Below are 12880 nucleotides of genomic sequence, written 5' to 3'. Positions count from 1 at the left end.
TTGGACCATTGGTTGAGAGTTACAAGCGTGAGAATTGAATGAAGTTTGAAGGTACAAAAAGAGAGTGGTAACAACAAATCTGCAAGAAATCCTGTATAGGCATCTTCGTACTGCACAAAATGGGCTAGTCACGCTCGGAATAATTCATAAATTGTACTTGAAAAAAGTCTCAAATGTTGAATCTCTGGGCTCATATATATTTAACTGGCTCTACATCAACTGGCTCTCTCTATTCTCTAATTTATTTATTTTTGTACATGTATTAACAGCTGAAATGTCTTAAAGAGACCTGAGAAACGAAAATTAGCGGCTCTCATATTCTTTCGATGGAAAAGTGTCAAAATTATCCCTAATTATACGAAATAGATTATTTCTATATTTCGTTATATTTTGAAATAGAAAATATTCTTTTTGTTATTCTAAGAGATCATTAATATCCTCACAAGTTAACATCTCAAATTTTTAATTATGACAAGCCATATAAGACTAATTTTTCCACCTAAATGTTGTCAACTATGATTCTTGTACAAAATATATCAAATTGAGACTAAGGTTTGAACCTAAAGCCATGTTTATTTTTATTTGTTTAATCTCAAATTTAGATTAATTCACCCAAATTTTTCAAATGATGAATTCGGCTCGTTAAACCAGGCTCCCCATATTACCTATATTATTTTACTTTTTTGATTTTTTATCTTTTTAATTTTAATAAATTTTAACGAAGAAATATTAATTCATTTTAAAATAAAAGTGCTATTCTATACTTATCAAATTTCTGATCAAATTTTATATAACCTTAATATTTTAATTTTTTTAAGTATTACAGATAAGTTTGCTTTAGTTAACAAAGTCAAAAAGGCCAGCAATCATCCTCAATTTCCTTGGCAAAGTTCACCCATTTTGCATTTTAAAATGTTTCTTTACTGATCCAATAATGTTTAGTGACTTCAACATTTATCCAAGTCAAAAGTTCATACCTAATTATTTTGAGTTTGACTCTCTTTAATTTTAAATTTTAATATTATATTATATTTTTAATTAATTATTATTGGTCCACGGGCCGACTCTATCGATATTTCTCAAATCTCACAAATCAATAGATTTATTGGTAAAAAATCATTTTTTAAATGTGCTTCAAAAATTTTAGCCAAATACTATTAAATCCAGGGCTAGGCCAGCCGGTCCAACAGATCTAGTCTATATTGACGATTCTAATTATCTTCATAATTTCAAATTATGACTTTGAACCCTAAGTTGTTAAATTATAAAATTAGAAATATAAGTTCATAGTTTATATTTTTTTAAAAAATTATTTTACATTTGCGAAGAAAAGATCCATTTGATATCACGTGAAATTCTAAGTACCGTGAGAAAAATATTATATTAATCGATAATCTTTTAAAGATCATGTATACTTAAAAATTTATAATAGCGTATTATTATAAGTATTTATTTATAAAAAATTTAAAAATATAATTTATTAATGCAACGACTTACTGATATCTTATCTATGAAGTATAATGTTTTCATTTGGTAAAATTATGTTAGACATGGAAATTTTAATCCTTTTCGCGAGGAGAAGACGAGGCAAGATTGAAGCACATATTCGCGAGTTTAGGTTTTCTATATTTAACATATATACAATTTACAATTTTCAATTAAAAAATAAAAAATATTAAAATATTTTTTAATATCATAATATCAAATATATTATATGAAAAATTAAAATTTAAAAACTACAAACAAGTATAAGATAAATAATTTATTTTCACTTTTTTACTCATTTGATGATTCAAATTCATAATTCAAAGATATGTTTTATACTAATAAGTTTTAAAAGTTATCAAAAATACGTATAAACTTACATTATCATTTTATAATGAATATATTTCGTTAAAAGATAACCTTATAATATAATTGATAACAATCTAAAAGAACAAAATAACAATATAGGCAAGACAATATATTAATCACAGATTCAAAAATTTGTCAGTGATTCAGTTATAATTATAAACAGATTAAACACAAATTGTTCTTTTTTCTCAATTTTATAATTCAAATTAAAATTCAACTTTTCCGAACGAGATTGTAACAAAGATTAGTTATACTTAATAAATAATGAGTATTTTTTATAGATTATAAAAGTTTGGGATAATTTTTAGAATTTTTATATTTTCAAATAGTAGAACTTGACCCGGATAATACTTTTTGGATCCGGCTCATCTCAATTTCTATTCTCTCTATTTTTTCCAAGTTTTGATCTAGATTGAAGACACATGTCATAATTTAGAATTAATAGTAGAGATTTAATTAATTAAAGCAAAGTTCTAATCACACTTGTTTACTTTCGTATATTTATTTCTTAAATATTTTTGTAATCCGACAATCCTATATTATATTATATTTTTCCTAAATATATTTAAATGATCTTTTTTCTTAATTACTTGAGTAATTTATTATTGCTATTACTTTTTCCCCCGACATTTGTCATTTCTCAAATAATATTTACCAAATAAAAAATTAAAAATCGTAACCTTATCTTTTTTTTCTAATTTTAGGAGTAAAATAAATTTTGTCACTCGACTTTAAATATTTTCTTCCTCCTAAATAGAGTCCAATAGACATTGTAGCTTTTAATAGTTTATTATATTTAGTAGAGGTTTTATATATATATACGCAGGGCAGTAAAGATTTTCTTAAAAATATATTTTTAGAGAAAAATATAATGGATTGTAAAAATATTAAAAAAGCGAAATCCTTGACTTTTTCTAATACTTGAAAACTTGATATATTTGTCAAATTATATGAGCAATTACCATTTCTCAAAATATTGTTGAGGCAAACAGGTCATAAAAATGAGATTTATTTATTGGTGATTTAGTGGGGAAGTGCAATTGAGTAGAAACATACTCATGAAAAGAATCAGTGGTGAGAGAGGAATATCTGTGTTTCTTGGGGATAGTGATGACTGATAATACTACAGAAGAAACACAAACACACAAGTTTTAAGATGCTTTTTTTGCAGGAGATGACAAAGGATAAATTAAAAGCTTGATAGGTTGATGTTGATATATAACACATAGGTTTAGTCAGCCTCACCCCACCCTGCTAATTTTTTTTTTTTTAGAAACAATCTTTTTATCTTTGTAGTTAAAAGTCTCTTCGTGAGTTAAATGTAATACTTTATTTAGTCCGAGTTTTACTTATGAAATTATATTAAATATGTGATTATGATTAGATTAGCTTATGTTTGCTTCCACTGATTTCATAGATAACACATCGTTTCTCGTTAACAAAAATACATATCAAGTGACTATATTCGGTAAAATAAGAGAGAAAATAATTTAATTTAATTTATTTTTCCGAATCTATCATTTTCTTGTCCCTTTCTTTCCTTATCTTTCCATAACTTTGTAAAATCAAAGGTTTTGGGTTTAAAATATGTATATGAAGAATATTTATGTTGAGAGAGTCTCTTTTGAATAAGTCCTATAATGCATGATACGAATTTAATCAGGATTTTAATATAGAAATTAGACGGCATATGAAAAATATAAAGAAAAAGAAAAAAAAACAATATACTACATAAAATTCGAACTATAGAATAATTAAAAGGGAATTTAGAGAACATAGAATCAGTGACAACATAAAATTGAAGGGGCGTTGAGCATAAAGAACAAAAGAGTACAATATTTTCTTTTAGCACATCGAAAGTCAAGCATATGGATGGACCCTTTTTTCCTTCTTTAAATTATATATTCTAATAGACCAAAGTTTTCCTACTAAAGTGGGATCCCGTTGTCCATTTTCTTCCTTCGTTACAATATTTTTTTTAAAAAAAATCGAAACTTTTTTATGATCCAAAATAAATAAATTAATTATACCGAACTACGAAAATATCTACTTGAACGATATCATTTGATATTATTAGTACAAAAATACATATTGAAGCAAACACACTTGATAAACTTTGTCTAATAATTAAACTACACATACTTAACATAAACACTTTAATAGTAGTAATTTACAGAGCCACATACTTTTCTAATTTGTCCACTTTCTCCAGTAAGGACCCCAATATTTCCTAATTTTACCATTGATGCAGCAAAGTCTTGGTAGAAAAGATAAGGGTACAAACTGTAGGCTTTAACCATATCAGCTGTCTCAGAATTTGACATTAGAGCTTGATCAGATTCAAGTAGTCCTGTGTTGTTCATAAGGTTTCTGTAATATGCATTGTCGAATCGCGTAACGGATTGGTTATCTAGAGGAGTAATTTTGGAGTTTGGTCCCTCTTCAGGACAAGTGCTTTGTAAATTTAACAACATTGAATAATCAAGAAGTGGATCTGGCTTTCCAGAGTCTTGATAGTTGAAAAGTCTCCTCTTGAATGTGAAACATTGAGCAAAACCAATTGTGTGCGCTCCTATATTAGTCGTAGAGTCAGAAATTTCATTAGAACCATACTTAAAATGTTGTTACACTGGAAACTTTGAAAGGGATTCTTTGTATACAAAAATATGATACTGGGGGATAGAAGCTAGGTACCTGAAAGAACTACTACATCCCTTAGATTAAGGCCCTTATCAGTAAACTTGGCCGCGATTTTATCCAGGGGCTCAAAGGGTGAAGGTAATTGTTCATTTGCTGCTTTTTCACTTGCAGTTAGACCATCTCGTCGACCAAGTAAAACTGGCCAAAATGGTCCTCCTGACTGTAAAGGAAGAAAGGAAATTAACATATAGTCTTCTGTTCATATTCAGGCATTATTACAATACTTGTCTGCACGTCAAATATGTTGATACTTACCATGACGACAACTTCTCTAGCAGCAAGAGTTAATATATCCACACAAGATACAGTAAATGGACAAGCTCTTTCAAGGTCTGCTTTTATGTTATCGATTGTCTCAAATCCTCGAACTGAATTGCGATTTGGTGCAGCATTCTTCTCACCCTTGAAATCATTTGTGTCATCAAGAAGCACAGATCCATCACAACCCTGTCAAACATAAGCATAAACTGACGAATAAATAAAGTATTACCCTAAGAGTATGCAATTAAACTGGGATGAGTAGTACACAATAAAACGACTATTAGAGAAATTACATTTACAAAACAGTCGTGGAAGTGCAAACGGAGGAGGGATGCAGCTATTCTGGAATCATTACGAAGAGCCGACCAAACGTTCCAACGAATGATCCTAGGCAAGACGGGGCATGCTCTATCATAGTAACTGTAATCAAGCTGACCAAAAGTTAAAGGAGCCATAATACTAATCATACAGAACAAAACAGTAAGGCAGGGGAGCAAACTACGACTCGCCATAACTTTCAAGTATTAAAAGGTTTGAGCAATTCTGATTCTTGTTCACTTGTGTTGGAGCTACATAGAGCAATTTATAAAACTAAGCTACATTAGTGGACTTAAGAGTGGGAATGCCACTATGTACATGTGAGCTTAATGGACATGTAAGTGTTACAATTTTATATGAAAAACAGTATATTTTACTAAAGTTCAGTGCTGATGAAGTTATCCACTTTGACATTTATTAAACTCAAGTACATTAGTTAAGGACAAAATGCAGCAAAGATATTTAATAGAGTTTCGACGTTGCATCCAACCACTGAGAGATGAAAGTGCATGTCAATCAAAGCACTTATCGATCATTTCAATGGAACAGTGCATATCCGCGAAATAACAAGAACAGTCTGGATAATAAAACAGTGTTAAAACTTTTGAGTTACTGATGATAAAATTGAATGAGAGCAAGTAACAGAAGTGGTGATCACTAGAAAAGTATATAGTTGAGAATAAGACAGAATTAACATGAATGTCCACTTTTGAAATGAGACAGAAACTAAAATAAGGGATTTGAACATGTGCTGAAAATTCCATTCAATAGAAATAGTTGCAAATAATGCAGGATACTGTCATTGCCATTGTATTATATAATTCTTTAATATAAATAGTGGAGAAGACAAGTATCTGTTGGTATTGTATATATGCATTAACATATTATAGACAAAGCGTGTGTGTACACCACTTTTTATAGTTTAATTCTGAGTGCAATTCTTCACCAAGATGTCATATTCTATTGGAGTGCCGGTTAAAGGGATTATTAGAACAATGAATCTCAGAACAAACGTTTACATATGTACTTATCCCTGGAATACAAAAATTAGCTGATAAGCATCTATAAATAATATAATTGATTTCTCAAATATTCTTTTGTTGTTGTTGAAGAAAACTGTAATATAATCGAAAGTTTTTTTAAAAAAATATATAAACTATTCAAGAAATCTAAACCTAACACAATAGAAAGTCATTTTTTTTGTTGAAGAAAATTGAAATCGTGACTATTCAAGAAATCTAAACCTAACACAAAATAAAGTCATTTTTTTTGCCCTAAAACAGAATCAAACAAAAAAAGAATGGCCCATGCAGGTCTCGAACCTGCGACCTTCGCGTTATTAGCACGACGCTCTAACCAACTGAGCTAATGGGCCATTGTTGTACTATTAATAGCTGATTCGACACATATTGATCTGCCGGACCCTTTTCATAAGGCCCCTAAACCGTTTGGAAATGATTTCAAATAAGTGATTTTGATCAGGTATTTAGAGTTAAAATTTAGTTCAGATATGTTATTTAGATTTTTAAAGTTAAAGTAATTTTTTATTATTAACATAAATATCGTTTAACTTGTAAAAATTATAAATTCCTGATTATCGAAATTTATACAAACTTATCAAAAAAAACAAATCATAATTCATACAAAAATATATAAAATATCCTTAAACATCAAATTAATAAACTACGAATTGTTTGTAATTTATATGGTCGATGTTATAGAGATATTATTTTGTCCTATTCTTGAAGGAAGGAAACAACTCAAATCCTTAGAAATAATGAATCGATTATAATTCTTTAAAGACGCTAAACAACTTATGGGCTTGGTACATTTTCTTTTATAAACTTACGTACATATATTAATTACATGCTTTTAAGTTAAAATTATCATTTGTTCCTTATAAGTTTATAATTACATAAATTTCTTAAACTGATACAATAATACTAGGCGCTGATACATTAATATGATGCACGAGATACATTAATCGTTAAATAAGATATGTTATATTTTATATATGAAACATAAATGTATACTTTTATATATGATACAGTAGTGATGCGCACGATACATTAATTTAATGCACTGATACATTAATCTCAAAATGAGTTATTTTGGAAATTTGTAAAACTAACAGGGGATAATGGTAATAAGAGAACTTAAATGTGGGATTTTTGTCATTTTTGAAAAAATATTTACCATTTATAGCAATAATATTTTCTTTTCACTTAATCACTTTTAATCATTTTTAATGCATATTTCAGAAAATAAATTTTAATACACACGTGATATAAATTTTATTAATAGATAATATATTTATCACACATTTTAATATAATGTGTTAATTTTTATCAAACAAGCATAATATATTTTTAAATAATTATAATACATATGTATTACATACATTTCTCTATATACAACTGTTGCTTTCTATAATAATTATGTTTTCTTGTGAAATCAATGTTATATGTTAATAATAAAAATATCTTCGCTATGTATATATGGACTAAAAAATATCTAAACAAATAATATTGTTATAGAAAGTTATACTATAGTTCAATTACCGCAACATGCTAATGCACGTTGATAAAAGGCAAAATGGTCTCGTTGCTCGATCTCTTTCTAAGTTCCTTAAACAGGAACAAGAATCAATAATCATAATTTATGCCAACAATTATATATTAAACTAGAAGAATACAAGTGGTGGATAAGTCTGTCAATACTGCAAAATTAATAAGTAGAATCAAATCTCTGATTCCAGGACAAAAACAAGTTATAAATAGTCTCAAAGCAAAACTTATATACTACTAGTATACACTTTTGTTAACTGAATGAATGCTCAAAAAACACTGCATAAAAGTAGAACATAACATTATTTCCTTAACTCTCAAAAACTCTGAAATCCAAAATCTTTCTTTTCTGTGACTAACCAAAAGGGGAAATTTCCAATTAGGCAACATGTACTCCGGATATAATTGTAGCTGTGAGAGGCTTCCCCCTTCCCATGGTGAAACCTCGCGTTCCATCGGGCATTCTTGGCCCTTTCGTAACTTGTCTCACTGCTCCTTCACCTACACCTGAGCTGCTGCTGCTTTGTGGAAGTGCAGCAAGTAGGCCTCGACCACCATGAATTTGAGGACGCATTCTTAATTTCCCACGTCCTTTGTTCCATGCTTTCTTAGCTGATCCTACACCGTCTTCAACCTATAGAACTATTATTAATATACTGACAATGTATATAAGTTAAATCGTTAATAATAACAATGACATCACTTACATTGTTGTTATCAGAGTCTTCAGAGGGCACACCATCTTCATCATCAAAACATCCTTCAAACTCACACTTCCTGATCTTTAGTATAGACTTTGGCTGCAAATTCAACGAAACATTTCATAACAAATATTAATCTGTTAAGTGATATCGATAGGATGAGACAGTAAATAAGACTTACTGAACGTCTGAGGAGCAACCTCACTCGTAGGCCCTTTCTCCAATTCCTTTCGTCATTTAACTTCTCAACCTGATCAAATTCAAAGTGAAATCGATTTAAATTAAAAGTAAACGCAAGAACTTAAAATTAATCTTAAAAATGTATCCACATACTGCTCTCTCAGCTGCTTCAGGATTCTCAAACTCAATCAGTGCATGGAGCTTCAATATTAACAAAAAAAAAAAGAATGAGAACTTCTTCCTAATGAATCAGACTTAGCTGTTAATGACTGAATGAGTTAGTCTTTAAAATACCTTGTTGCTAATGCCAATGTCTCCTCTAGCACGCGACAAGTTTGGATCCTGGGGATGACATACACGGATGGTTTTGACACTTGAATTGACAAATATAACAAGTTAGTTCAATTTGCTGTAGAAGAAACAGAGTTTAAGTAGATGAAAAATATCTAAAGTAAGGGGCAAAAATATCACCTTCCAGCTACCTTGAATATTTTCTCAATGTTGTGATGTGAGTGATCATCTGGTAAATTCTCAGCAACAACTGTGCGTAACTAAAAGTAGGAAGCCGCAAAACATAATATTAGCACCATAAAAATATGAAAATTTCAATAAAAAACTATATAGTTTACCTGCAATTCCTCTTTATCCTTATCAGTAAATGGAATTCTTCTTTTAACCTTCTTGCCATCATTGCTTACAATCTTCATAACAAAGTATACAAAAATTGAGTTCGTTTATCAATCGATGTTTATAAATTCAAATTCAAAAAGTTTATCAATGTACCAGTTTTGTAGACGACAGGAGGGCATGAGCAAGTGTCTGCTGGTTAGTTATGAGGGACTTGATTTTCTTCGTAGCGGAAACAGAGGAAATTGGGACTGAAGTAGTACATACAATCATAATTTCAAATCAAAAGACATTCAAAATTTTAAAAAAAAAAAAAAAAAAAAGAGAAATAGGAGTAAAGTTTTTAATACTAACCAAAGCCTTCAAGGTCCTTATTCATCTGCCTCAATAAGTTTTCATTTGCCAACAAGCTCATGTCACTAAGTTGATATTCAACCTATAAAATATATCAACCATCAGGTACGTTAGTAGATAAAGAGCGGATTAATGTATATCAAAAAATAATAATGTGAATGACCTGTTTGATGATCTTGTTCTTGACATCTTCAGGAAGAACATCTTTTTGAAGCAATGCAGAGAAATTTTGATTAGGTAGATAAGAAAGAGTGTCTTGATCAGCAACATATAACCAATCAGAAGTAGTATTACCCCCAGAAAGATACTGAAAATATGGGTAAAAATAACTTGAAATTGGAGTTGTTGTTGTTGTAGTATTAGTAGTAGTAGTATGAGATCTTGGTACAAATTCAGGTGCTTGAACATTAAATTTGAAAGATGCACTATTCTCCTTATGTAAATGTGGTGTTGTACTACTTTCTTCAACTACTGATCTTTCAGGTTGCAATTGTGCCATAATTCTTTTTTTTTTTCCTTTTTCTTTTTTTGGGTTCTACTAACTTAGAATCAATTAATTTTCTTAGATGATTTATGAACAAAGTATATTCATTCATATCATAGTGTCTTTTTTCTCTTTCCATTGATCTAGTTGAATGGTGGAGCGACAAAATTGGTACACTCTCTCCACAAGTTAACTAACATTTGTTCCGACCTTTGCTAACTGCATTCCTTTATTATTGATCCTTGACCATCCTATAGCCACTTATTCATAAATTTGGTTAAATAAAACCAATAAAAAATACATCTATTTTAGAAATAAAATTAAAATTGACTTTTTTTTTTAGTAATAGTAATTTGTTATTATTAGAAGAAAGAATGTCCAAAGATTGAGTCAAAATTAGCCACGTTAAAGTGTGTAAATAGATTTGTGATTTATAGCATATGCATAATTTGCTTTTTGTTAAAAATGAGTAGATAACGGGTTATAGCCCAATTCATTTTGACAATTTTAAATAGTAATTTTAAAGAAAAAAATGTGAATATAATTAATCCAAATTGTATAGAGAATTGATTCCAAATTAGCATGATTCACTGTAATTCATTTTTACATATGTAACGATAATACGGTGTGATTTCATAAGAGGAGTCTCCATTGGATGACTTTTTTTTGCATTCAATCCATTTAAACATAAGCAAGTTGGACGAATTATTTAAAATAAATTTGATTTTATCATCTCTAATTTTGGAAACGAATAGTGGAATGCATTGGAGTTAGGTCTCATCTACGCAAAACGTACTTACTATGTTTTAGAGTTGGGATTCAAGTAGATATTCTTATGGGCTCTTTTTTTTCTTTGTGAAAGCCCATATGCAAGTCCAAGATCATTTCAGAGTCTTTTTCTGATCACTTAGAATGACATTTTAAGCCCATTTCCTTCCATTTAGTACGAGTGTGTATATTCCGTTATCATATTATTTTATTATTTGATTGTTATTATAATAATATTTATGTATAACTGGAGCCGAGAGTCCTTAGAAACCTCTCTATTTTTATAAGGTCGGGCAAGCATAGACATTGCCCGCCCCAATCATCAAGTAAAGTCTCGTGGAATTACGCCAAAAATGTTTTTAGAAGATTGTAATATCGGAAAAGATATATAAAATGAAGCACAATAAATCAAATTCTTCTCCTTTAGGTAAAATACAAAATAAAAAAGTCCTAAGGAAAACAAAAGTATGTTTATTGAAACAATATGGGATACACTTTGTTACTCTAAACAATAATGCTGCTGGCATATTTTGAGTAGAAAAAAAATAGAATAATATGTTTGTCAAATCCCATTCTTCATTTGTTTCAAAAATCAAGATTGTCCATTCGAAAAAATAAATGGCTATTTTAACATCAACGGCAATAAGTTGACAAAATAACATATCCTCTCGACTTTCATAAAGATGTTTAAAAATATATTAATCATTTCTTTTATATATTATGATTAATCAATATCATAAAGTCACGTTGCCTAGCAGCCCTTCTTTATTTATTGATTCTTTTTTTTTTTTGGTTAATTAAGTTTTTTCACAACGAATAGATAGTGAAGTTGATGTAACATGCCAGTTTGTTTGCACCTAATTTGAAGCTAATATTTAAAAATGTGAATTAAATAATAAAGTGATAAGTCTACATAAAAAGGATATTCTTAACAATTCTGAAAGTACGATAACGACTTGTTTGGTGGATTGAGGTCAAGAATGATGAAGAGGCACAAATAATAACTAAACCATATTTTGCCCATTTCTTCCTGGAAGAGTTGTTTATTCATTTATTTATTATCTCAAAATTCAATAATTTTACGACCAAATATTACTGTGAGTTGGTAAGTATTCGAGTCATGAGAAGGGACTTTGTCATTTATAAAAAGTAGAGTTCGGAGCCTAAAGAATATAAAATGTTAATTAAAATGGTATATGAATTTTTATTTTAATTAAAAGGGAGAAATTATTAGAAAAGCAGTGATTTCGCTTGCCGAAAAAAGCAAAATTGCTGTGAGATTTGCAAAATTTGATTTTTCGCTGCATCGAAGCAATTTCCAAAATAAGTTTCTAAATTTTTTTTTTAATAAATTACTTAAGCAGCGATTTCTTTTATTTTTTTAAAAATTTTTATTTGAAAATTTAAAAAAATTAAGAGCAAATCGTTGCGAGTGCAGCGATTTGTCTCCAATTTTTTTAAAAATTTTTGGTTACTACTTATTTTTAAAAAACATTAAAAAAAATAATTTTGGAATGATTAGTAAAAAAAATTTAAATTTAAAATTTTCTTTTGAAAATTTTAAAATAATTTTCTTTTAAAAAAAAAATTGGAGACAAATTTCTTTTTTTTTAAATTTTAAAAAAATTAAAGAAATTGTTGCTTAACCAGCGATTTCTTAAAAAATTATTTTGCAAATTGCTGCTATTGAAGCGATTTTATTTTTTCGGTGAGCAAAATCGCTGCTCTTTCAGCGATTTTGCTCTTTTGGTTAAAATAAAAATTTATATACTGTTTTAAAATTTTCGTTAACATTTTATACTTTTTAGGCTCCGAACTCATAAAAAGTGTTCTGTTCTAAAAATATGAATCAATCAAATTTAAAATGAATACCAGACACTAAAAAATAAAATTAAAAAATGTTAGTAATATTTAAAGGCAAAGGAATTTGACAAGTTGAAGAGCAATTTTGACATTAATTAATTAAATCCAACTATCTTGTATGAGCAAGTTGAATTAAAATGATAGATTTTAAGTAAAGTACCCTATATATAATTATTTCAAAGATTGTTTGGATTAATATGAGT

The 12880-nt window shown here is 28.7% G+C and overlaps 2 protein-coding genes and 1 non-coding gene across 3 annotated transcripts; all 3 read right to left on the bottom strand.

Annotated features, from left to right (window-relative positions):
- Positions 1 to 3899: 3899 nt before the first annotated feature.
- Positions 3900 to 5468, bottom strand: LOC101244233 (peroxidase 10). Its single transcript, NM_001317932.1, has 4 exons — positions 5109 to 5468; positions 4810 to 5001; positions 4549 to 4714; positions 3900 to 4426 (listed from the first exon to the last, which is right to left on the bottom strand). Exons 1-4 carry the CDS (start codon positions 5325 to 5327, stop codon positions 4011 to 4013), a joined length of 993 nt encoding a protein of 330 aa, NP_001304861.1. The 5' UTR covers positions 5328 to 5468; the 3' UTR covers positions 3900 to 4010.
- Positions 5469 to 6434: 966 nt separating this feature from the next.
- Positions 6435 to 6508, bottom strand: TRNAI-AAU (transfer RNA isoleucine (anticodon AAU)). The gene has a single exon. It is a non-coding gene; the product is annotated as a tRNA-Ile (tRNA).
- Positions 6509 to 7850: 1342 nt separating this feature from the next.
- Positions 7851 to 10154, bottom strand: LOC101261175 (la-related protein 6C). Its single transcript, XM_019213372.3, has 10 exons — positions 9726 to 10154; positions 9563 to 9644; positions 9365 to 9459; positions 9211 to 9282; positions 9053 to 9132; positions 8876 to 8954; positions 8735 to 8782; positions 8583 to 8651; positions 8408 to 8500; positions 7851 to 8334 (listed from the first exon to the last, which is right to left on the bottom strand). The coding sequence occupies exons 1-10, from the start codon at positions 10059 to 10061 to the stop codon at positions 8080 to 8082; spliced, it is 1209 nt and encodes a 402-aa protein (XP_019068917.3). The 5' UTR covers positions 10062 to 10154; the 3' UTR covers positions 7851 to 8079.
- Positions 10155 to 12880: the final 2726 nt, after the last annotated feature.

This window comes from Solanum lycopersicum, chromosome 1 (assembly GCF_036512215.1).
Source record: "Solanum lycopersicum chromosome 1, SLM_r2.1".
Taxonomy (NCBI): Eukaryota; Viridiplantae; Streptophyta; class Magnoliopsida; order Solanales; family Solanaceae; genus Solanum; species Solanum lycopersicum.
The sequence above is the reverse complement of the archived record's forward strand: the minus strand, read 5'-3'. Positions and strand labels throughout refer to the sequence as shown.